Genomic DNA, 24,832 nt, shown 5'->3' on the forward strand with positions numbered 1-24,832 from the left:
GAGATTTGATGGAAAGTTAGACATGACTAGTCGTTACCGGATGGAGAATGTAGCAGTGGTAGAAATCTGGGTTGGGAAATATAGAGATTGGATCAAACCCCCAGGGTCAAAGGAGGCCTTTCCTTCAATGCCACAGCTGGTTGTTGCCGAGCCAACACCCAGCCAGCGAGCATGGAATCAGTCAAAATGGCCGTGATGAGAAACATAGAATTGGGATGGGTGATTATGAGTTGATCCATGTTAGAAGAAAGAATGGTGTATTGAAAGTTGTCATTGGGTGGATAGTCTAACCACAGAAATCAAACATTAGGTAGTTGTGGAGAGGTATACACAACCAAAGGTATTCTTCAGGGCCTGAAAGGGGTTAGTGAGGAACATAGGACACAGTGGATGGGAGTGATGGTTGCTGTATGTAATAGTGGTGTTAACGTTGTACAGGAATTTAGTGAGGCCACATCTAGAATATTGTGTGCAGTTTTGGTCACCACAATTCTGGAAGGACAGAGATGCCAAAGAGAGGGTTCAGCACAGGGCTACTAGATTGATTCCGGGCCTAGCAAGACTCAGTTATGAGGAGCGGCTGAAGGAGACAGGGCTCTACACACGAGAAAGGAGGTGATTACGAGGAGATATGATAGAGATGTTTAAGATAATGAAAGGTATCAATAAAATAAGTGCAAATGAATTATTCAACAGAGTAGACAGTGATAGGACCAGGGGCCATGGTTTGAGAGTTAAGACGGTAGCAAGGTAGGGGACTTTTACTTCCATGTAGTTAATGCATGGAATGGTCTCCCTGGAAAGGTAGTGGCAGCAGAAAAAGTAGATAAGTTTTAAATTAGAATTAGATAGGTCCCTGGAAGTTATGGAGATAGAGGGGTATAGGGATGTTGACAGGACTTTTAGAAAGATTGAGCATTGATGGGTGATTGTGTGCATGCGTGGGGAGTGCTGTTGGTGGGGGTCTTGTCAAGGGGTGTTGTGTGGTTGATGTTGTATGTTTTTAACCAAGCCCATGCCCCCACCCCTGAGGGGAAGAAGAAAAACACCTTGGATCTTGTGTTGATAAATTAGTATGGTGGTCGTGCAGGTGTGATGGGCTGAATGGCCTCCACCTGTGTTAGATTTCCTTGTCAATCCTTGTATAGAGTTATATACAGCTTGGTCCATTTGGCCCTCAATATCAGAAGCTTATTTTGTTATTTCCATGCCGTCCCTCCATGTGGAGTACTACTGTCCAGTGTCCTCAATAATAATTGTTTCTTTCTTGAAATTATATTACTTAGTGATGCTCAAACTCAAAAAAAACCCCTCAAGTCAAGCATATAAACAAAGTATTGTTTCAAAAGTTTATTTTTTTTTGGAAAAACAACATTAGTATCATTTGAACATTTGACCTTCAGGACTGATGGCTGTTTCAGCAATAATATCGCTGCAAATATATTATGTCTGACTATATATAATTTAGTATTCACAAAAACAAAGGATCCTTTTGAGAATTACACTGCAAAATTATATGATATAAAGTTGCAAAGTTACTGAACATACAGCTCATTCAAAATATATTAAACATTAAATGTGGTGAACCCGTCAGCATCATAGACCAACAACCAACAACAGGGTAGAGGCTAGAGCATTTGTAAATGAAAAGCATAACCACAAGACAGTTGTAACAGAAATCAAAATCAATAATGCAGGCTGTATGCATGAATTGCCAAGATGTATGCATTGCACGTAAAAAAAAAAAGAATCAAATTATTGTTTTAAAATGGCATCAGTATGGCAAAAACAAAGGTGTCCGTTGCAGAAAACAAGTATAACTCAAGATGGAATAATTAGACCGAGAAACCATGATGGTTTTCTTAGAATTTTGGGAAGAAGTGGTTGATGTTTTGGGCATGATTTGATGGGCAGCCAGGGACCACGGGATTCAGAACAAAATCCTGGTTGTCAGCAGGCACTTGATGCGAAGAATAAGGAATTGGAGAGAACGGCCTCAATAGCCTTTCTGTCGATCCTGCCAGCATGGGTTATTTGAAGTAGTTTTGAGATTGGAAGTAAAAAACAAGCCGTTTCATTTGTCTCTTACACTGTTCATGAAAACTGTAAAAAAAAAATCAACTTTTTATTAAGAGCTTACAATGTCTTCAGTCGAGGGTGATATGAGGGGAGGGAGATTTGAATAAAAACACTTGTAAGGAATTATTCTCTAGGCCATCTCAAGGTGTCCTGGGGGCATTTATGAGTCAGGTAGAATTCAAAACTATTCATTGCAAAAGAGAAAGTTTTCCTGAAGCCTACAAGATCACAGCAGTGAGCGCAGAGAGCAGCGCACTGAAGGAGATAGGCACACAAAGTTGAGCCCTCAGTGCATTATAATACAAGTTATATGCAAAATAGAGGGAAGGAGTGGGTCTTACAAAATGAAAATCATGAAAATTAAGGGAAGCTGAAGGAAAGGGAAGCAAAAGGGTATGTGGCGAAGTATGGAGTGAGGGGAGAAAAACAAATCTGTCATTTTATGTAATACCAACAGAATACCCACCCTCTGGGTGGGTTGAGCTTGTGCATTACTTGCTGAAAAAAAGCCTCGTCTGTGTTTGCAAGAAGACTATAGAGGTTTATGTGGTGTGCACCGAAAAGGTTCTAGATTGTCTAAAGTTCTGTTATTCATTGCACGGCCCACAAGCCACTGCTTGTCCCTGGTGGCTCCTGGTGGCCTAAAGTGTGGCCCTTGACGTGCAGCCGATAATACACAAATGTGAAAACACCCCATCATCTGCCATTAATGCTATCAAATTGACCCAATGGTTTCAAATGAGTGTCCCAATGCAAAGCATAAAAGTAACATAAAGACATCAGGAGATGGCAATACACAAACAAATATGATTGCAGCCCGGTTAACTACAACGAAGAAGAGTGCATAGGGCAGAAACCAATAGCAGTGATTATAGAGTCCTGCAGGTGGTGTAGCGGCTCTCGCACTGATGTCTCATTCGCAAAAGTGCCCCCCTCTAAAAATAGTGAAGATCACTGGTCTAAAGGATCGAAAGGGTATGTTCCAATAGCAGCCGGGATCTAAATGGTCAAAGGGGTCTAAGCTCTAAAGGATGTAAATGCCAGGTCAGGTCAGGTATGGGAGCATGCGCCGGAGCAGCGCATTGCTGCGTCCAGCAGCGCATCACTGAGCAGGTCCAACCAGCGATAGCCAAGGATTCTCCGAAGAGACCTGGTACCGAAGGAATGAAGTTTGCATCTCATATCCCTGGTTAGCGTCCAAGTCTAACATCTATAGAGCAAGAGTGGAAGCACCAAGGACCTGAAGACCCGGATTTTCGGCCTCCCGCACAGGTACAGGCAGTGCCACACCCCATGATCCAGTGAATCCATGACTCCCCAGGCCCGACCCAGACGTCTGTTGACCTCTGGCTCACAGCCAGCAGAGACATGAATATCACTGTCAAGGTAAGTTAATCTCTCTGTGACCTCAACATCCTCACGACAAACAGGTACAGACAGCAGAGCAGCATCCAAGATGTCATTGAAAGCCTGGATCTTAGTTTTGACCCAGGAAACCCGTAATCCCAGCAGCTCCGACTCATCATTCAGCACCTCGAGGGCCCTCAAAAGGACATATAGAGTCTCTGCAAAGATGACTATATCATCTGCAAAATCAAGGTCAGAGTTCTTGACATTCCCAAACGATGCACAGAAGCTTGATCTCTCCGACATCCTCCCCAGAATCCAGTCCAGACAAGTGCTGAAAAGTGTGGGAGCCAGCACACAGCCCTGGCAAACTCCAGTAACAAATGGAAATAAGTCAGAGATGGAATCACCACATCTCACAGCACTCTCAGTATAAGAGTATAGCTCAGACATCAGATTGTTCAGTTTTGGTGGCACCCCACGAAGACCAAGAATCCTCCAGAGGGCATCCCGATTCACTGAATCAAACACTTTACAGAGATCAACATAGGCTGCAAGCAGCTCCTGCCGAAACTCTCATCTGCATTCGGTGAGGACCCCAAGAGCAAGTATACGGTCAATCGTTGACCTCTTAGGTGTAAAGCCTGACTGCTCTGGATGCTGGTGCTCAAGCAGAAGGTGGCGAACCCTCTCGAGAATTATCCAAGCAAAGACCTTGCCGGGAACTGAGAGCAGCGTCACCCCTCGGTAGTTGTTGCAGTCTTGGCGATCACCCTTCACTTTCCAGAGAGGGACAACAAGGCCCCTCTTCCAGTCAGTTGGGATGATGCTTGTGTTTCAGGTGGAGCACAGATCTGCATGCAATGACATGAGTACAGCATTTCCACCAGCCATGAAAAGTTGAGCATGGATGCCACAGATTCCAGGAGCTTTACCCCATTTCAACCGGTTCACCGCAGTCTGTGTTTCCACAAACGAAGGTGGACCACAGTTGATTGGAGGGTCAGTAATAGGGATTGTTACACCCCTGACATCCAACTCGACAGCTGGTGGATCAGCCTGATACAGCCGCGCAAAGTAACTGGCCCAGCGGGCCTTCACTTTGGACTCCTCTGTCAAGAGCCCAACACCTTCTGCTCAAACTGCAGTATACCGAGGGATTGGCTTAGAGGAACGCAATGCGTGAATACCCGTGTAAGCAGGACTAGAATCACTTGAACACATGTGATGCTCTACCCCCTCATAGATTCCTCACACATAGGCTTCCTTGTCCACTCAGTGCACATACAGTTTTACATCACAGCTCCCTGAACAACTCAGCTTTGCCATTTAACCTGGCCCTGCGATTATGGTCAATGGTATCCAGTGTCCCTTGAGAGACAAAATTATTCTTCACCCTACGGTGAGTTCCAAGACATTGACTGGCAACATCAAGGGCAGTGGGCTTGAAGGCACTCCACACTCTTCAGGATCTCCCAAAGCACCCAGACCCCACAAATCTCCACTCAGCCTGTTCGCAAACTCCTCAGCTACCCTCTCATCCTTGAGCTTGCCAATATCCAGCATAGGATGGGTTGGTACCATTCTCATGCATTTAAGCTGCAACTTCAGAGTTGCTAATGCAAGCCGGTGGTCAGTATTGAGGAAATGAGCACTCTGGTAGACCCTGCAGTTCTGGATCATCCTCCAATGACCATCAATAAGCACATGGTCAATTTCCTTTGACACACCGCCAGTGTTGGAATACCAAGTCCAGCGATGAGTGTGGATACTGAAACCATGAACCAGCCACCATATGTCCATGACTTCTTGCAAAGTCAAAGAAATTAGTGCTATTCTGGTTCACAGTTCCAAACCCATGGGGACCATCACACGTCTCATAACCATCCCGATCAGTTCAAGTTGATGCATTGAAATCCCCAAAGACTAGAAGCGTATCTCGCCTGATTCACTGATCAACCACAGACTTGAGCATGGCATAGCATGTGTCATTCATGGTGAGATCACTTGCCTCAGTCGAAGCATCGACAGAGACCAGGGAAATGACACCCAAGGAGTGATGAATCATTTATCTCATAATACACTCGCTGACTGGTGTTATCTCAATTATCATTGGAGTCAGTTTATTGGACACAGGTACAGCAACTCCTTGGGCATGGCAACTATCAGAGCAACCAGACCAATAGTAGGTGTAACCACCCACCATGATATCTCCGCAATCCAGTCTCCGAACCTCAGAGAGTGATACAATACCGATGTCCAAACACTTGAGCTTAGATGATAACAGAGACAGGTGATCATCCTCTCTTCGGGAAAAGACATTCCAGGCACCCACCCGAAGGGACCGCCTCAGATTAACCCAAGGAGACCGCTGTCTGGTGGACGGAACCTCAGCACCACCATGACACACTCTACCGCAATCTGATCTGGGAATGTTACCCCGTTGTTTCCCTCCTATCATCAAATATTGGGGGTCACAAAAGCTTTGCCCCAATCTTGTCATCCGGTGAGCTGCTCTGCAAAGGGAAGCTGCATCGGACATTCTCCCACGGAGTGGGTTTTCAGATTTTTAAAAATGCTTTTGGAATGTTTTGCAGAATGAAGGGTTTTACGGTGGCCGGAGTGCAAATCCTGTCACTAATCTCCTAATAAAAAGTAAACCAACTGCAGGAGGACGTCCACAGACACAATTGGGCAATAGATATGGATGGTCGTTGGCTCCTCCCCCCTTTCACAGGTTTTGTTCTTCATCCTGCTGGGTGTCCATATCATACACCCTCCTCACCAAGAAACTTGGTGGGGGAGACGGTTTAGTCGCCGCCAACCCGGCCATGGAACAGGTTAGTACAGGTTTACATGATACCTGTAGCAAGTCACAGATCTAATCTGACCTGACCTGACAGATAGACATGTAAATGTCTAAGGGGTCTAAAGGCATCTAAAGGGATCTAAAGTGTCTAAAATAGTCTAAAAAGGTCAAAATGTCTGAAGCTCAAAATGGTCAAGGGTCCAAGCAGTCTAAAGGGGTCTAAGGTTGTCTTACATGTGTGAAGGGTGTAATAAGTCTCAAGAGTGTGAAGGTCTTCGGGCTCTAAAGGGAATTAAGTTACTTAAGGGGTGTAAATGTTTAAAGGGTCTGTGGGGTGCAAAAGTTATAAGGGTCTAAAAAGGAGTCAAAAGGGTACAAAATGTCTGAATGGTGAAGGAGTCTAAAAATGTCTGAGGTGTTGGAAGGGGCTTAAAGGTCAAAGGGGTCTATGGGGTCTAAAGTGTCTTCAGGATCGAAGTGTTCTAAAGGGTGTAATGGGGTCTTTCGTGTATAAATGGGTCTTAGGTTCTAAGGGTTCTCAAGAATCTAACAGGGTCGATAGGATCTAATGTGGTATTGGGGTTCTTAAGGGAATAACTAGGTCTATATGGTCTTATGGTTGTTAAGGGTCTAATGGGTTCGATAGAGTCTTTTGGTTAAAAATGGTCTCACGGGGTTTTCGGGTTTTAAAGGGTCTAATGCGGTCTATAATGTCTGAGGGTTCTAAAGGGTCTAATGGGATTTAAAGGGTCTTTATGGATCTTAGGGGTCTATAGGGTCTCAAGGCATCTAAAGGTATAGAGGGTAGACCAAGACTTTACTGACAGACCGTGTTTTTCACTTCTAGCTCACCTGGACTTTAGTCCGGTGAACTTATGCGAACAAGCGGTGTCCGTCAGTCAGTCAGCAAGTCATTCAATGAGTCTGTAAACACTTCAGTCATTACCGCTTGAACCAAGAACACTATTTTGATGAAACTTGGCAACAAGCTTCATATCTGATGCCAAACAAAGGTATATTGACCGCATCAAAATCTGTGCTCATAAATAGGTTTAAATCAAGTCTAAAACGCTTATTGACTGTGTGAGGCAAGGTGAAATTTGATTGGCTCCTGGCAAGATTGAATAATGTATCGTATAGTCTTATCAAAAGCTGTTATTCAAAATGCGATTCCATATTTAACGATCAGAACTCATGGGCTCAATAATTGTCGTAATCAAGAGTAACATCAGAAAAAATAGGGGCAATACCCTTGGGCGCTCAACTAGTTTGTGGACAGATGGACTGACAGACGGACAGACTTATGGACGGATGACAAAACCATCTCATAAACTCACCGGAACTACTCTCCAGGTGATCTAAAAATTAAGGAAAGATAATACCAACCGTCGCTTCGCTGATGGGAAAGTTAGGGGGTGGGGGGAGAGAGGAGAGTGAAGAGGTGGAGAGATAAAGAGGGAGGAGAGAGAGGAGGGAGAAGGAGCAAAGAGGGGTGGAGAAGTGAAGAAGAGGGAGACCGAGAAAGGGGGAGAGAGAGAGGAGGGAAGAGGGAGAGAGGAGGGAAGGGGGAGAGAGAGGAGGGAGAGAAGAGGAGGGAGGGGAGAGAGAGAAGAGAGGGGTAAAGGAGGGAAGAGTGAGGAAGAGAAAGAGGGAGAGAGGAGGGAAGGGGGAGAGAGAGGAGAGAGAGAAGAGGAGGGAGGGGAGAGGGGAGGAGGAAGGGGAGAGAGAGAAGAGAGGGGTAAAGGAGGGAAGAGTGAGGAAGGGGGAGAGAGTGATGAAGCAGCGGGGGGAGGGGAGGGTGAGTAGAATCGGTTTGGTCCATCCATCCATCCATCCATCCATTCATCCATTCCTTCTATCCATCCCATGCATCCCTTCCATCCATCCACTTCTCTACATCCATCCTTTCCCTCCATACATCCATCCCATACATCATTTCCCTGAAACCATCCATCCCTTCCCTCCATCCATTCTTTCCTTCCATCCAACCATTAATAAGGAACTAGAGGCTTGGCACCGCATGACACTGCAGGGCACGACACAGGCATGTTGGTCTTGCAGATGGACAGCATCCGAGCCATCATATTGAACACCTCCCGGGGACGCCCAATATATTAAACTATGTCCAAATTAGACAAATGAACACTGTTTTTTAGCAGTTGGAACTGTTGCGAAGTTCAATTCTGGAGCTTAAATTTTGTAATTCGCCTAAGTTTAAGAGATTGTCGAGGTTATGGCAGATGTGGAAATGAAATAAAGCCATGAACGTTGGCGTCTCCAGGCATTTATAAGCATTGTAATGTATCCAGCAATTTGAAGGTATGATGATCAGGCATTCGATGATATAAGTGAGGAAAGTGAATAAGAAACTTTATCGTTAAGAAATCGTTGCGGTCTGTTCCAAGTCAAGCCATGGTTGAGCAGGCCAAAAAACATGGCAGCTTCAGACCTCAGCAAGGTAACCCAGGATAAGCTTTCAGACCCCATCGAGAGCGAGGAGTCCGAGGATGCGCCTGATTAAGGCTATAATTAAATAAGGCCTTTAATTGTCTTCAAAATATGTGTTTTGATTAATTGAAACACCCAATTTTCACTCTTGCACTTCCTTGGAGTTTGCTTAGTATGCATGGAAAGTTTCAGGCTGATAAGTTTTATGGTTTTGGAGTTATGGAGGAGACACACACACTCACACACACACTCACACACTCGACGAAAAGTATGTGGACACCTGCTCGTCCAACATCTCATTACAAAACCATGGGCATTAATGAGGAGTTGGTCCCCGCATTTGCTGCTGGAACAGCCTCCACTCTTCTGGGAAGGCTTCCAACGATATGTTGGAACATTGCTGCAGGGATTTACTTCCATTCAGCCACAAGAGCATTAGTGAGTTTGGGTACTGATGTTGGGCGATTAGGTCTGGCTCGCAGTCAGCATTCCAATTCATCCCAAAGGTGTTTGATGGGGTTGAGGTCAGGGCTCTGTGCAGGCTAGTCAAGTTCTTCCACACCAATCACGACAAACCATTTCTGTATGGACCTCGCTTTGTGCATGGGGGCATTGTCATGCTGAAACAGAAAAGGGCCTTCCCCAAACTGTTGCCACAAAATTGGAAGCACAGAATCATCTAGAATGTCATTGTATGCTGTAGCATTAAGACTTCCCTTCACTGGAACTAAGAGACCTAGCTCGAACCATGAAAAACAGCCCCAGACCATTATTCCTCCTCCACCATAATTTACAGTTGGCACTATGCATTGGGACAGGTAGCGTTCTCCTGGCATCGACCAAACAAATTCATCCGTCGGACTACCGGATAGTGAAGCATGATTCATCACTCCAGATAATGCGTTTCCACTGCTCCAGAGTCCAATGACGGTGAGCTTTACACCACTCCCGCCGACGCTTGGCTCTGCACATGGTGATCTTCGGCTTTTATACGCTGCTCGGCCATGGAAACCCATTTCATGAAGTTCTCAATGAACAGTACTTGTGCTGACATTGCTTCTAGAGTGAGTTTGGAACTCGGTAGTGAGTGTTGCAACCAACGACAGACGATTTTACCACGCTACGCATTTCAGCACTTGGTGATCACGTTCCGTGAGCTTGTGTGGCGTACTACTTCGTGGATGAGCTGTTGTTGCTCCTAGACGTTTCCACTTCACAATAACAGCACTTACAGTTGACCGGGACACCTCTAGCAGGGCAGAAATTTGACGAACTGACTTGTTGGAAAGGTGGCCTCATATGACGGTGCCACGTTGAAAGTTACCGAGCTCTTCAGTTCGGCCCATTCTACTGCTAATGTTTGTCTATGGAAATTACATGGCTGTGTGCTTGATTTCATACACCTGTCAGCAATGGGTGTGGCTGAAATAGCCAAATCCACAAATCAGAAGGGGTGTCACATACTTTTGGCCATGCAGTATATATATATATATATATATATATATATATATATATATATATATATATATATATATATATATATATATATATATATATATATATATATATATATATATATATATATATATATATATATATATATATATATATATATATATATATATATATATATATATATATATATATATATATATATATATACATATATATATATATATATATATATATATATATATATATATATATATATATATACATATATATATATATATATATATATATATATATATACATATATATATATATATATATATATATATATATATATACATATATATATACATATATATATATATATATATACATATATATATATATATATATATATATATATATATATATACATATATATATATATATATATATATATATATATATATATATATATATATATATATATATATATATATATATATATATATATATATATATATACATATATATATATATATATATATATATATATATATATATATATATATATATATACATATATATATATATATATATATATATATATACATATATATATATATATATATATATATATATACATATATATACATATATATATATACATATATATATATATACATATACATATATATATACATATATATACATATACATATATATATATATACATATATATATATATATATATATATATATATATATATATATATATATATATATATATATATATTATATACAGACGTTCTCTGGAGTGATGAATCACGCTTTACCATCTGGCAGTCCAACAGATGAATCTGGGTTTGGTGGATGTCAGGAGAACGCTACCTGCCCAAATGTGAAGTGCCAACTGTGAGGTTTGGTGTTGGAGGAATCATGGTCTGTGGTTGGTTTTCATTGTTCAGGCTAGGCCCCTTCGTTCCAGTGAAGGGAAATCTTAATGATGAAGCATACAATGACATTCTCGATAATTCGGTGCTTCCAACTTTGTGGCAACAGTTTGCGGAAGGCCCTTTTCTGTTTCAGCATGACAATGCCTCAATGCACAAAGTGAGGTCCATACAGAAACGGTTTGTCGAGATCGGTGTGGAAGAACTTGACTGGCCTACAAAGAGCCCTGACCTCAACCCCATCAAACACCTTTGGGATGAAGTGGAATGCTAACTGCGATCCAGACCTAATTGCCCAACATCGGTGCCTGACCTCACGAATGCTCTTGTGGCTGAATGGAAGCAAATCCCCCCAGCAATGTTCCAACATCTTGTGGAAAGCCTTCCTAGAAGAGTGGAGGCTGTTATAGCAGAAAAGGTGGGACCAACTCAATATTAATTCCCATGATTTTGGAATGAGATGTTGGACAAGCAAGCATATATACTGTTGCGGTTGAGGAAATTCGCAAACCACCATTCAGGTCCCGTAGGTGAGATATCTCTGTAAGTACATGTGTAGTTAGCCCCAAACCCGTTGTTTAGAGGGAATAAATGTGATTCATTCGGGCTGCGACCCTTTAAGATAGCCGTTTTTCTGTTCTATCTTTATTTTGAACCAACCACGTCTCAACCGCCATCACACAACAACCACCAACCGCAATGCCGCTTCACAACAACAACGCCAACAGCCACGACCTTTACCTTCACAACTCGCTCCCGCAAACATCGCATCACCGCCATTCCAAACGTCGCCATGGCCATGGACCAGCACTTTAAACCCTCCACCACCTTCGCCTCCCCTTCTGCGGCCATTCCCGCACCGCTTGTGGGCACCGAGCGTCAGGCTGTCCTGGCCTCGTGCGGGATGCGCGCCGAGCCGCGGGTGCAAATAGCGGCCTTTCCGAGGAGAAGTCGGATCAGGAATGATACACGCCCACTTCTGATCCGTCCAATCAGCAAGCGCAGGGCGGTTTGGCCCCGCCTCCAGGCGTGTCGGAGTGGAATCGATATATGCAAATTCGAGGATCAGGGGAGGCTCACGCCCCTTTTTCTCCGTCCAATGGGCGAGCGTGGCTCCACCCCCGAGCTCGTTCTGATCCAGAAATTTGCATATGGGTTCTCCTGCCGTACTATAAAGCACCGAGCGCGGGGCGAATTTAGTCAGTTTTTGTGTTGGAGAGAAGGTTGGAGGCAGTGAGTTGGAGTCAGAAAGGTCGAGACAGTTTTTGGGTTGGAGAGAAGGTTGGAGGCAGTGAGTTGGAGTCAGGAAGGTCGAGGCAGTTTGAGTTGGAGAAGGGTTGGAGGCCGTCGGCTGAGGAGAATCGGGTCTGGAGAGTGGCAGTCTGTCGGGGTTCGGAGTCTGTCGGGGAGCTGCAGAGAGAGGAAGCCTGGAGCCTGGAGCGCGGTCGAGGTGATTTGCTGCAGTCGGCTGAGGAGAATTGCGGAGGGGACCGGATACCTCGGGTCCGAGGCAAGGAAGACGGCGGTCGGCGACGAGGTCGCAGTGGAGTCGCTCGGCACGGGACCCAAGCAAGCCAGCTATCCTCTTTCCCCAGAGCATCAACAATTCCCCCCTTTTTTTCCCCCCGCGCTGAGATAGTGCAAAAAGGGGGCCCCGTTCCCACCCCACTCCAAGCAGTGCCAACGAAACCCGCGAAGGAGCGTGGAGTCGGGGCACCGCCACCACATTTGCGGCTCATCACAAGACACGGGTAGGATCCACCCGGTCTCACGGCCCACAGGCCCCGTCTGCCCCCTTGTCTTTGAGGGTGGCCCTTTTCTTTTGCTTTTGAGTAAATGTGTTGTCGGCGCCATCTGTAAAGTAAAACTGTGTAAGTGTTGCCGTGTGCTCGCGTAGTCGGTAGTAGATCTGCATTGTTGTGTTTCTTTTGTAACATCTGCTTTTGGTGCATAATTGTTGTAATTGTATATGTGTGCTTTCCGTGTGCCGCGGAATAAATGTGCCTTATGTTGAACTGTTTTCCCGTTTCGCTTCGTCTTTTCTTTAATTGAATCTTCATCTTGCTTCACGTAAAGGGTTGGTAGTGGGCTTAATACGCCCGATAATTAATCGGAACCGTCGAGGTCGACGATAACACCGCTCGGTTATCCCGATAGTACGGAACGGGTCGCTTAAGTGGCCCGTGTCCGGAGTCGACCTGCGGCGAGGTGCGATCGCCCGGTCTACCCTCCGTGTGGGTACTTAGGTAGGTCGAATTTGGCGAACAACCCTATCCCACGCGGGGAGCCGATTGGCACGATCGTGGTGAGGCCGAAAGGCCCACCCGTGACTAGTTCCCGGCGTTAGTCCGAGAGGGTCACGACAGAATTGTCCGTCCGGTGGGCGACGTGCCGTGATTCGAGTTACGTGGCCGCTCGCACGCCGGCGGGCGCGAATTCGCAACAATACATATAAACGAATGAAATACATAAATTCATATATATATATATATATATATATATATATATATATATATATATATATATATATATATATATATATATATATACATCCATCAGATAGTCCTCATGATAATATGACAATATTGGATGATAGCAATCGAAAAATTAATTAGCATTCATTACTGAAGTGGAAATGCAGATTCTTACCAAAAGGATGGTCGAAGTTGCCAAGATAACAGTGTGCACGTGGGGAACCTTGTCCTCGATCTCTCCTGGGATTCAGAGTGGACGTCCGGCGTCGAAGTGAATCAAACTGGGCCTGTAGCTTCTGCTGCTGGCGGTTACGATCCATGAGGCGTTCTGTCACCTCACCGCAGCGCCGACGTGACTGTTCCAGCTCTCGACGAAGGTTTCCTACTTCACGTTTCAGTGCTGACACCTTAGCACAATTAATAAATGGGGACAGGTGGAGTGAAAATATACAGTCCAACTCTAAAATTTAACATTGGATATTGAAACCACCAGCCAGTGATTTGCATCGATCCTTCAAGTGGCTTTATTAAAGATTACGGATTTGTTGCTGAAAGACTACTCATTGATTATTTGCTTTGAGTAAGAATTGTTTATAACTAGGCAGCATCATGTGATTGGGTAAGGTAGTTTTTCCTTTACAAGAACAAGGCCCATGAAAGAATAACTTTGTGTTGGATGGTATGGAACTGACAGTGTGGCAATGAGGCAACAGTTGCTCAAAACAAGGAAGGTAATTGAAATAAACCAAAAGATGAATGAGCGATGAGGAGGAAGCACAGCCACCTGCAAGAAAGAGGGATGGGAGAGGCAGGTTCAATGGGGGTAAAATGAATGTGGGTAAGGATGGGGAATGACAAGATGGTGCTGCACTGCCTGCTCATAATCCTGGAGGGAAGGGTGGGCTATTACATCTTCAAAATGGTTGTTCCATCGTTGTGGGAAGCAAGGAATTCAAGAGTTGAGGTGTGTAGTCAGCCTGGATATTGGAAGTTTAATCAGGAGGGGGTTTACTGGAAGAAAGGATACATCTTGAAGTTGCCAGAGAGGGTTAGAGGGCTGAAAGAAGGGAGGGTGCTAGAACTAAGGTAAAGCAGAAATTATGAATGTCACTCTTCGATATTGCAACCTCCACAGACATGCCTCCGCCAACATTATTACATCATTATACATACTTGTACCAAATTGATTTAAATCCCTGAACCCAGAAACAAAACATTAAATAATTTTGGCAGCCAGACCATGTGTCTGATCAGGTTAAAATTTAAAACATAAATACAACATGACTACTAGATCATAAATGTGAAATTTCATGTCGATTATTGAAGCGGTTCAAGAGAATATTTTAAAGATTTTCATTCAATCCAATACGGCTGACAGACTATGTGACCGATTAATTATCTGTGAACACCTTGGTATCCCCAAGACTTGGGGAACATGTGGGTGAAGTTTCCCCTCAGTCTGTCTCGCTGTTCTGCAGAAGAGAATTTTCTAAGGTTTATTCTTCCAAATATCATAGCTGTCAAACCATGTGACCTATGACATCATAGATGGACAGGTTTTTCTTCCTAATGGATAAGCAATCAGACCTGTGAAGTTTTGCCTCGATCTGTTCAGCCGTTTCGGAGATTTTTGAAAGTTTTCATGTCAAAAAAATATGGCTGCCGAGCCAGGTGACCGATGTCATCATCAATTTTTTTACCCCCACACCATTTAGCCCTAGATGACCTTCAAAAATTTTCATACTAATCAGATAAAGCAGTCCATGTGTGCAATTATGACGTCAAAACAAAGCTACATTTGACATCATGAAAAAAAACATCACACTTATTTCCAATGGGGAGTACTTCAAATGTGCCAAGTTTCAATTTTTTCCATGGAGCAGTTTCGGATATACAGAGGTCCAAAGTTTTTCCATTTTCCAAAATGGCTGCCACATCAAGCGACCCATGATCACATAATTATCATTAAAACGTTCTACAGGAATTGTCACACTTGCGAAGTTTTGTGTCATTTGGACAAGCGGTTGCAGAGAAAACAGAGAAAGTTAACACGGACATACGTACGTACGGGTGGACAACCCGAAAACGTCATGTCTCGGGCGACCGTCAACGGAGGCATAAAAAATAGGGGCAATAACACTGAGCACTCACCTGGTAGAATAATGATAGAGGGGGAAGTTAACATGGGACAAAATCAGCAAAAATGAACCAGTGTTATAGTAAATACCTATTGGTGGGCAACCCCCGCACCCCCCCCCCGCCGGAAACCACCATATACCCCAATTTTTAAAATAGTGTGAACAAACTTTGTTACATCACAGATCACAGGTAATGCAGGTTGTGGTCAAGTTTCATCAGAATTGTGTGGGCAGTTTCTGAGAAGAAAGCAAATACCTCTTTTGAGTGGCAACCCCCTGTACAACACCTTTGACCTCGATTTTTTGTTAATGTCATGAACAAACTTTTGTACATCATGGGTGATGAAGGTGGTGGTCAAGTTTCATCAGAATCGTGTGTAGTTTCTGAGAAGAAAGCAAATGCATATTTTGGAGGTCAACCCCCTGTACGACCCCTTTGACCTCGATTTTTTTATTTTTATGTCATGAGCAAGCTTGAGTACATCATGGGTGATGAAGGTTGTAATCAAGTTTCATTGGAATCGTGTGTGTAGCTTCTGAGAAGAAAGCAAATACCTCTTTTGGGGGGAAACCCCCACAGACCCCCTTTGGGCACGATTTTTTTTATGCCATGACAAAAACGTTGGTACATATAGGATAATGAAGGTTGTGGTAACATTTCATCAAAATTGCATGTGTAGTTTCAGAGAAGAAGTTGCAAGTATTTGTGGACAGATGGATGGATGGACGGATGGACGACGCACCATCCCTTAAGCTCCCCGGAACTACGTTCCAAGTAAGCTCCAAAAAACACCAGAGGCTACCAACATGCCTGAGTGTTCAGAAACATGAGACGTTATGATGAGCGGTGGACGGCGCTGGCTCGACGGCAACTCCCCAGGGTTGTTGGGCCCTGGTCCGTTGTCGTCTCCCCCTCTACCACACCCTAGTGTGTTTCAGGCATTGACCACCATGGCCTACTAGCAGCAGACTGAAGCTCCAGTCCACTGGAGTGGACATCTATAGCAGTTTGGAACCATAACAACATCCAGTGGTTCACATGCGGTCCCCGACAACGCATGCTGACAGCATCCAGATCCAGTCCATCGGATCTGCGCCCCTGGTGTGGGGAGAAAGACCATCTGCCCGTAGCAGTGTGGGACGTGGTACTCACTGATATTGCTGAACCAGCGGTGCAAAGCTCGCAATGATTCAGCAGTTAACCACGCATGGCTTGGCCAACCCAGGTCAGAAGTCTGAGGTTGCTGGCAGAATGCCTGTCCCTGACCCCAAAAGACTCCCCTGAGAGGGCCATACTGTGCACAGTGTGTCGTAAGTACTGTGTAGAAATTCTGAGGGAGGGATGTAGGACCCATGTCAATGGAACAACCCCTTCTAGGATGGGGCGGTAGTACCACGCGCCCCAACTTATGAACTGTTGGATGAAAGTTCGTGAAATTTTGAAGATGAATAGAGGGACACTTGTTGAGACTTCAAAGTTAACTGCAGCCGCATAATTAGGGCATAGCAAAAATTAGGGACACCGTAAAAGTGGACTTTGGAAAAAATATCAGTTTTTCAGGTGCTCTAATTCGAGAAGAAAACTGGCTGAAACATGGAATACTGTATGTCATATAGAGAAACTGTTCCATTCTTGGGGAAAATTCCAGGGGCAGAGAAAAGGCCACTTTATATGGTACTAGATGACCCGTGAACCCGTTGGGTTCCCGTTGTGACAGCGGTTGATAAAAAAAATCATTAAAAAAAAAAAAGATAGCTCCAGCGAACTATACTGCTGAGGTTGTTTGCATTGATGAAATTCTCCCGAAGAGCACTTGACTGAATCGGGAATTGATTTTTTTATAATTTTTTTCGTTGCCTGATTTGAACGAAACTTGATACTGCAGACCGCAGGAGAATGGTGAGTAAAGTGGCCCTAAATTTTTTGCGCTATCGTCTACCGTTTTAGCTGAATTTTGGGAACATACATACATACATTCATACATACATACATACATACAAGATGAGAGTTTTCATAATATATAGATATAGATGTGCCATGTGGAAAAGTATTGAAAAGAATGGGCATTGCATAGCTTGTAGAAAATGCCAAATAATAGAAAAGAAGTGACATTCCATGGCTTGTGCAAAATGCCAGAAGATAGAAAATAGGGCACCTTCAAAAAATATTGTGTGCATGCTGTACCACACTTGTGTTCTTCGGAGGAACCAAGTAATGCTCTAGAAAAGTTCATGTAAAGGGGTGCCCGACATGTATAGGTTAAAACCCGTCAGTACGTAAAGTTTTTTGTGTTCCTTGAAAACAAAAATACTTAAGATAATGTGCATGTGTGTGATTAATTGGTTAAAAAAATTGGTGCCCCTCTGCACCAGAGTTTGATCATGACATTAGAAAAATTGGGGTCCAAGACAGTGTAAGGGTGGGGGGGGGGGTTGTACACATTGTCAAGTTTCGTATTAGAGCTATCACACAGAACATATAACAAAGGGAGCAGGAGACAAGAGGTGTGGGAGAGTGAAGCACAAAATAGTAGGTAGCAGGGGAAATTAAGATGTCTGTGAAAGGGAGAGGGATGGGCCGGGGTACACGGGGTAAACAAGATGGACACTACGGGGACTTTAAGGAAGAAAAACGGAATTTGAAGGAGTTGGGTTTGGGGTGGATTAACGGGGGTAGAAAAGATCGAGGATTTGGATGGGGGACGATAAGAGGTGGTGGTGAACAGCTGTTTTGAAAACCTTGAAGAGTGGGATTGAAGAGAATGTGGGAGTTTGTTCCAGAGGCAGGAAAAAAGAGGAATGAAAGAGTGAAGGTGAGCAGTAAAATCCTGATTTTGATCATTTTATTAGAAGGCGGTTGTTGGCGGACCTTGAGCACCCTGCAGAAATATGGTGGGGACATATGGCAGACAGAGCGCGGGGGAGGGGGTGAGGCCAGAAAGAAGAGGGTGGAACACAGAAAGATGACTGACCTGCGGGAAATACCAATGGTCCTCAAAGGCTTGGGATCCACAGCGTGAAGCCGTGAAAGGTGTGAGGTGGGAGCACCAGCCAAAAGGGGAGAGCAGTACTCCATGAGGGTGCTGATGAAAGCTTTGTATGTGGTCAGGAGCTCAGATTTGCCAAGGAAGGACTTTGCACAACGGAAGATTCCCAGTCAGTGACTGGATTTGGAGGCCAGCTTGGAAACGTGGCTTTCCCAGTAAAGATCATGGCAGATAGTGAGACCCAAAAGCTTGAATGAAAAGACTTCTTCAAGAGAATTGTTGAGAAAGTGGATGGGAAGTGGGGGGGTTTGGTTTCCAGATGGTCTTTTCGAAGAAACATAGTGAAAGTGTGAGATTTGTCAGGAGTGAAAGACATGTTCCAAGTGTTTGACCAGCTTGTGATTTTACCCAGATCTGCAGATGAGATCCCATCTTAGGGATGACAAATGGTATGGCAGAGGGTGGAGTCATCAGGGAAGAGATAAAGAGGATTTTCCAGAGAGTCAGAGATCATTGATGAAAACCAGAAAAAGTACAGGGCCCAGAACACTGCCTTGAGGAACTGCAGAGAGGAAGAGGGGATGAGAGAATTCAATTAAGGGCCACGTATTGGCTGCGACAGGAGAGGAAGTCTGCGAGCCATGAGTGGAGATGTACTTGGATACCATGGGAAGAGAGTTTGGTGAGCAGGGTGGGGTGCCAGACCATATCGAAAGCTTACGATATGTCTTGGGAGATGGCTCTGATCTCATGTCTGGCATTGAGGACCTCCATCCATTGTTGTGAAAGCAGAAGCAGCATGTCCAGGGTAGAGTGACCTGGTCTAAATCCAAATTGATGATCAACAATCAAGCCATTGGAGAAGAGCAAAGATTTAATGTCTGAAGCAATGATGGATTCCATAACCTTGCTGATGATTGGGACAAAGGTGATTGGTCTTTAGTTGCAGGGATCTGTTTTTGCACCTTTTTATGCAGGGCGGTAATGTTTGCTGATTTCCAAGCAGATGGCAGATGACCTTGAGCAAATAAGAGGGTGAATAGAACAGAGAGAGAGAGGGTGAGCAAGAGCAGGAGAGCAGGTTTTTAGGATACGTAGGCTGATGCCGTCTGGACCGGTTGCAGAATTAGTCAAGGTTTGACAGAAAACTCTCCACCTTGTCGGGAGAAAATGAGAGTCCAGGAACAGCTGGGTTCGGCTGGGTAAAGGGGCTGTCACACCTTGAAGATTTAGCCAGCGTATGCCGACGTAAGAAAAATTTGTCTTAAACGCTGGCACACGTCGAATACGTTATGGGTAAGTTTTGTATACGTTAAGAGCACGCTGAAGCACGTTGAAGCACACTGGCATAGGGCCTAGAACGCCGAGCCCGTCGACAAATTTAACATGCTCAACATTTTTAGACTTATGTCAGCGTATGACTCACACGTTCCGCATACGCTGGACATAAGTTGTAGGCACTTTACGCGATCGTTGACACACGTCGACACACGTTATTTGTAAGTTACTCATAAGTCGAAACACGTCGAGGTAATGTTTAGCGTACCTGAAACTGATTTCTAACCTATGAGTAACGTGTTGTAGGCACGTGATGCGATCGTTGACACAAATAGACACACGTTACTTTACGTTACTCATAAGTCGAAACACGTCGAGGTAATGTTTAGCGTACCCGAAACTTATTTCTAACCTACGAGTAACATGCTTTGAACCTTTGTGTAACGTATCTCCAACGCATATTGAGGTATGTAGACATACTTGACGTCTTCCGGACGACCACATAACTTACTGAACGTGTTTCTAACTTACAGCTACCATATAATGGCGTATTGGCAGCGTTTAGGGGAATTGGTATATAAAAATGGGGTTCACAGGAGGAATCAGTCAGTGTTCCAGGCTCCATGTTTTTTTTTTCTTTTTTTTTTCTTTTCGGCATGACGGTGGTGTTGACACTTCGATTTCTCGTGCGGTTATAATTTCAATTGTTGAGCGGCAGCCTATGAATAGCCTACGCCACGTGATTGTCGACGATACGCTGCCGCACGCTATGCATACGTTCGACTATCGTTGGGCATACGTTGTGAACGCCGACAACACGCTAAGCAGTCGTTGGTATAAGTTATCGAAACGTTCTGTGTACGTTACTAATACGTTATGCATTTGTCCAACTCGTTATGAATACGCCAAAAACCTTTAAAAAACATTACTAGTTCAGCGTAGAAAAACATTAAGAAAATAAATAAATAAAAGCCGAAGAAAACTTCGAAGAATGCTGCAAAGAAGTGTCCTGGCCGTGGCCGTGGACGCGGACGCAAGGAGGATCCATCATCATCCACACCCTCCCCATCACACTCACCTACTACTACTGACATGGACCTGCTACTACTACTACTATTACTACTACTATGACTGACACGCTTACCTACTACAACTACTGATACTACTGACATGGACATGTACTCACCATGGAGTCTGAAACACTTACGGGTTCCTCCTGTGAAGCCCATTTTTATATACCAATTCCCCTAAACACTGCCAATATGCCATTATACGGTAGCTGTAAGTTAGAAACACGTTCAGTAAGTTCTGTGGTCATCCGGAAGACGTCAATCAAATACTTCTACATACGTCAATGTGCATTGGAGATACGTTACACATAGGTTCAAAGCACGTTGCTCATAGGTTAGAAATAAGTTTCTGGTAAGCTAAACATTACCTCAACGTGTTTCGACTTATGAGTAACTTTCAAGTAACGTGTGTCGACGTGTGCCAACGATTGCATAACGTGCATACAACTTATGGCCAGCGTATGCGGAAGGTGTGAGTCATACGCTGGCATATGTCGAAAACTTTTGAGCATGCTTAAAATTTGTCGACGTGCTTGGCATACTACGACGTATGCCAGCGTGCTTCAGCGTGCTCTTAACGTATACAAAACTTACCCATAACGTATTCGACGTATGCCAGCCTATTCGGCAAATTTTTCATACGTCGGCATACGCTGGCTAAAACGTCAAGGTGTGACAGGGCCTTGACACTTCGATGTCTAGTGCGGTTATGTTTTGAATTGTCGAGCGGCCGCCTTTTAATAGCCTACGCCACGTGATCGTCGGCGATACGCTGCTGCACGCTATGCATACGTTAAGACTATCGTTGGGCATACGTTGTGAACGCGACAACATGCTAAGCATTCATTGGTATAAGTTATCTATAAGTTATCGAAACGTTCTGTGTACGTTACTAATACGTTATGCATATGTCCAACTCGTTATGAATACGCCAAAAACTTTAAAAAAAAACATCAATAGTTCAGCGTACGCCAGCGTTTTACATACATTTTGATACGTTGCCATACGCTGGCTGAAACGTCAAAGTGTGACAGGGCCCTTAAGGTGGGTACAGAGAGTGATGGGTTTGGGACCAAGATTTAGAAGCAAACACAGAGTTGCCCCCCAAAAGAGGTATTTGCTTTCTTCTCGGAAACTATCCAAACAATTCCGATAAAACTTGACCACCACATTTATCACCCATGATGTACGAAAGTTTGTTCACAACAATGAAAAAAATTGGGGTCTAATGGGTTCTACGGGGGCGGGGGGGAGGGGTTACCCCCAAAATATTTATTTGCTTTCTTCTCCGAAACCACACACACAATTTTGATGAAACTTTACCACAACCTTTATCATCCGTGATGTAACAACGTTTTTTCATGCTATTGAAAAAAAATCAGGGTCGAAGAGGATTTACATGATGGAGGGATTGCCTCCCAAAACAGGTATTTGCTATAACATTGGTTCATTGGTACATTTTGTCGATTCAGTCCCACGTTGACTTCCTCCTCAGTATCATTATTCTACCAGGTGAGCGCCCAGGGATATTGCCCCTATTTTTTTTCTTACTCTTGTACAGATATTCCATTTCTGTTTGGTTACTTGATATTAAATTAACTCTACCTGTTCATATCAAAACCAATAACCACTTAAAATAAGGTTCTACATTTTGGCAAATCTCTGGTAATAATACAGGTTCTAATACCGACCTCTGCAAAATAAATGACAAACTATCTGGTGCATTCCTTGCCATGAGAATACATTAGCCACATCGAATCTCCTTTATAGGATTGTACAATGGATGGATGGCATTGTTATTGAAATTGTCAGAAGTTTAGACCTGTATATAATATGGCAGACCAAAAGTCAAAGATAGATTAATTCGGCCAGTCACTTTAATGATTCTAGATTTCAGTACCTCTGTTGTTCGTGTCTCCAACTGTTGCTCAAAGTGCTTCTCGATATGGGAAATACGGTTCTGTGCCTTGCCCAACATATAATCCTGGTACAGTCGTTCCTGGTGAATCTGCATATCACAAGAGAATGTTTGAAGAAGTATTACAAATCGGCATATATGTACTATGAGCTACGAGTATGAGTCGCGGCTGAAATCCGAATCCTGTCCAGGTTCCTCCTGATGCCTCCATCTTTGCTCTTTACTTCTTCAGGTTCCTTCTTGGTCTTCCATTTGATTAGCTTGACACATTGTGGAAGGAAAATATGTGCAAATTCCCAAAAAGCAACACAAAATATGTTATTCATTCGATATATTAAGATTAGATCTATCCATTTGAATGCAGTGATTGGCTGCTGATTGCATCAATGAGCTGGGACCATGGCTGTATCGCTGCTGCAGTGCTCCCTAAAGTGAGGGCCAGAGTTTTGTCAGTATCGGAGGTAACTCACCAACTCTTCATCGAAAAACACCTTGGGATCCTATATATATTTAAATGGGGGCTGAATGATTAGAGTGCCGTTGACACAGAAATGGAGCAGAGGGAGTTGGCATTAAAGGTAAGATGGATAAATAGGGAAATAATAAACACACAGGCAAGCTAACAAGTTTGGGCATAGACATACTGTAACAAAATAACCAAGAGGTGGACAAAGTATACATAAGAAAGATGTAAAGAGAGAGAGGAAAAGCTGACAAATGGGGTAAAACAACGGAAGGGTAGGGGTTGACCTGAGAGGAGAGTCAATGAGCACAGAAAAGACCAGGAATGGGAAGAGGGTATAACATGACATGGCTATAGGTTGTAAAATAGTGGAACATTATTGGACAGATTCAAGGAAGTGATTCCACAGTGGAGAGAAGTGGAGACAAAGCAGTGGAGGTGAATAGTTACAGTGCCTTCAGAAAGTATTCACACCCTTGACTTTTTCACATTTTATTGTGTTACAGCCTGAATTTAAAATAGATTAAATTTTCGCAGTTGGAAGCAGTCAAATAATAACTAGTTACTTCCAAGGCATCTCCATGCCCTCAGGGTTAACCAGCTTAGTATTTTCTCCAAAATCGGTGGACAAGGATACAACTGCATCCTGACTATCATTGGTGTGAGACACTTTCTGGCAAAAGGTCAAGTTACCTGCAAAGTGAACTTGTCCAAAGAGGCTAATGAAGATGCTGCCGTGAAAGACACCAACCTCTATGGAGAGGGCATGATACAGAATACCATTTAGGGCTATGCATTGCTTATGAGTGTGGAGAAAATTAATGAGCCAGTCGAGGAAAGGATCATGGATGCCCTTGGAAGAAAGTTTCACAATCAGGACTGTGCACCAGACAGCGGTGAGTGCTCGGAGCATATCAAGTAAGACGGTTCTGAACTTTTGCTTGAGGGTCAGAGTGTAAATCTATTACTGAGTTAGCAGGAGCTATCTAAGTGACCATGACAGAACCCAATTTATGTGTTATTAATGAGTTGGAGAAGAAGTCGGCCTTATGATCTGCTGAGATTGTTGACCATGATCGTGCTGAGTATGGGAAGGCATGCTGATCTGTCTTCACACTTTTCGTATGGATATGAATGACATAAGATGTCTATCATAGTGAGAGGGGGAGGAGGGGGGGGTGAAACCTCTGAGAAGGGTCTGCAAACGAGTTGTGGAAAGGAATCGCCAGTTCAATCGTATGTTTCGAGGAAAGGTGGTGCTGATAAAATCAGCAACTGTTGCTTATGAGGAGTCAAGCTTATGCAGACACTTCTCCACCTTTGCAGGTGAAAAACTCCTTGTTCTAGGGAGTTGCCTGTTAAAGGAGGAAAATGTATAGAACAGCAATAGATGGACTTCGAACCAAAGCTTCTTTTTTTTTTTAGCAAATACATTAT

At 43.8% G+C, this 24,832-nt stretch overlaps 1 protein-coding gene across 4 annotated transcripts in view; it reads right to left on the reverse strand.

Annotated features, from left to right (window-relative positions):
* Positions 1 to 1,346: 1,346 nt before the first annotated feature.
* Positions 1,347 to 24,832, reverse strand: part of CCNB1IP1 (cyclin B1 interacting protein 1) — a 34,891-nt gene continuing 11,405 nt past the window's right edge. For all 4 annotated transcript variants that reach the window (XM_085871029.1, XM_085871030.1, XM_085871027.1 and 1 more), the window contains exons 3-5: positions 22,915 to 23,022; positions 13,717 to 13,948; positions 1,347 to 2,017 (exon numbers count right to left, since the gene is read on the reverse strand). In XM_085871029.1, coding sequence (XP_085727155.1) covers positions 1,863 to 2,017; positions 13,717 to 13,948; positions 22,915 to 23,022 — 495 coding nt within the window. In that variant the 3' untranslated portion in view covers positions 1,347 to 1,862. The remainder of the gene's footprint in view (positions 2,018 to 13,716; positions 13,949 to 22,914; positions 23,023 to 24,832) is intronic.

This window comes from Eptatretus burgeri, chromosome 2, assembly GCF_056783735.1.
Source record: "Eptatretus burgeri isolate ZD-2024b chromosome 2, Ebu_testis_v1, whole genome shotgun sequence".
Taxonomy (NCBI): Eukaryota; Metazoa; Chordata; class Myxini; order Myxiniformes; family Myxinidae; genus Eptatretus; species Eptatretus burgeri.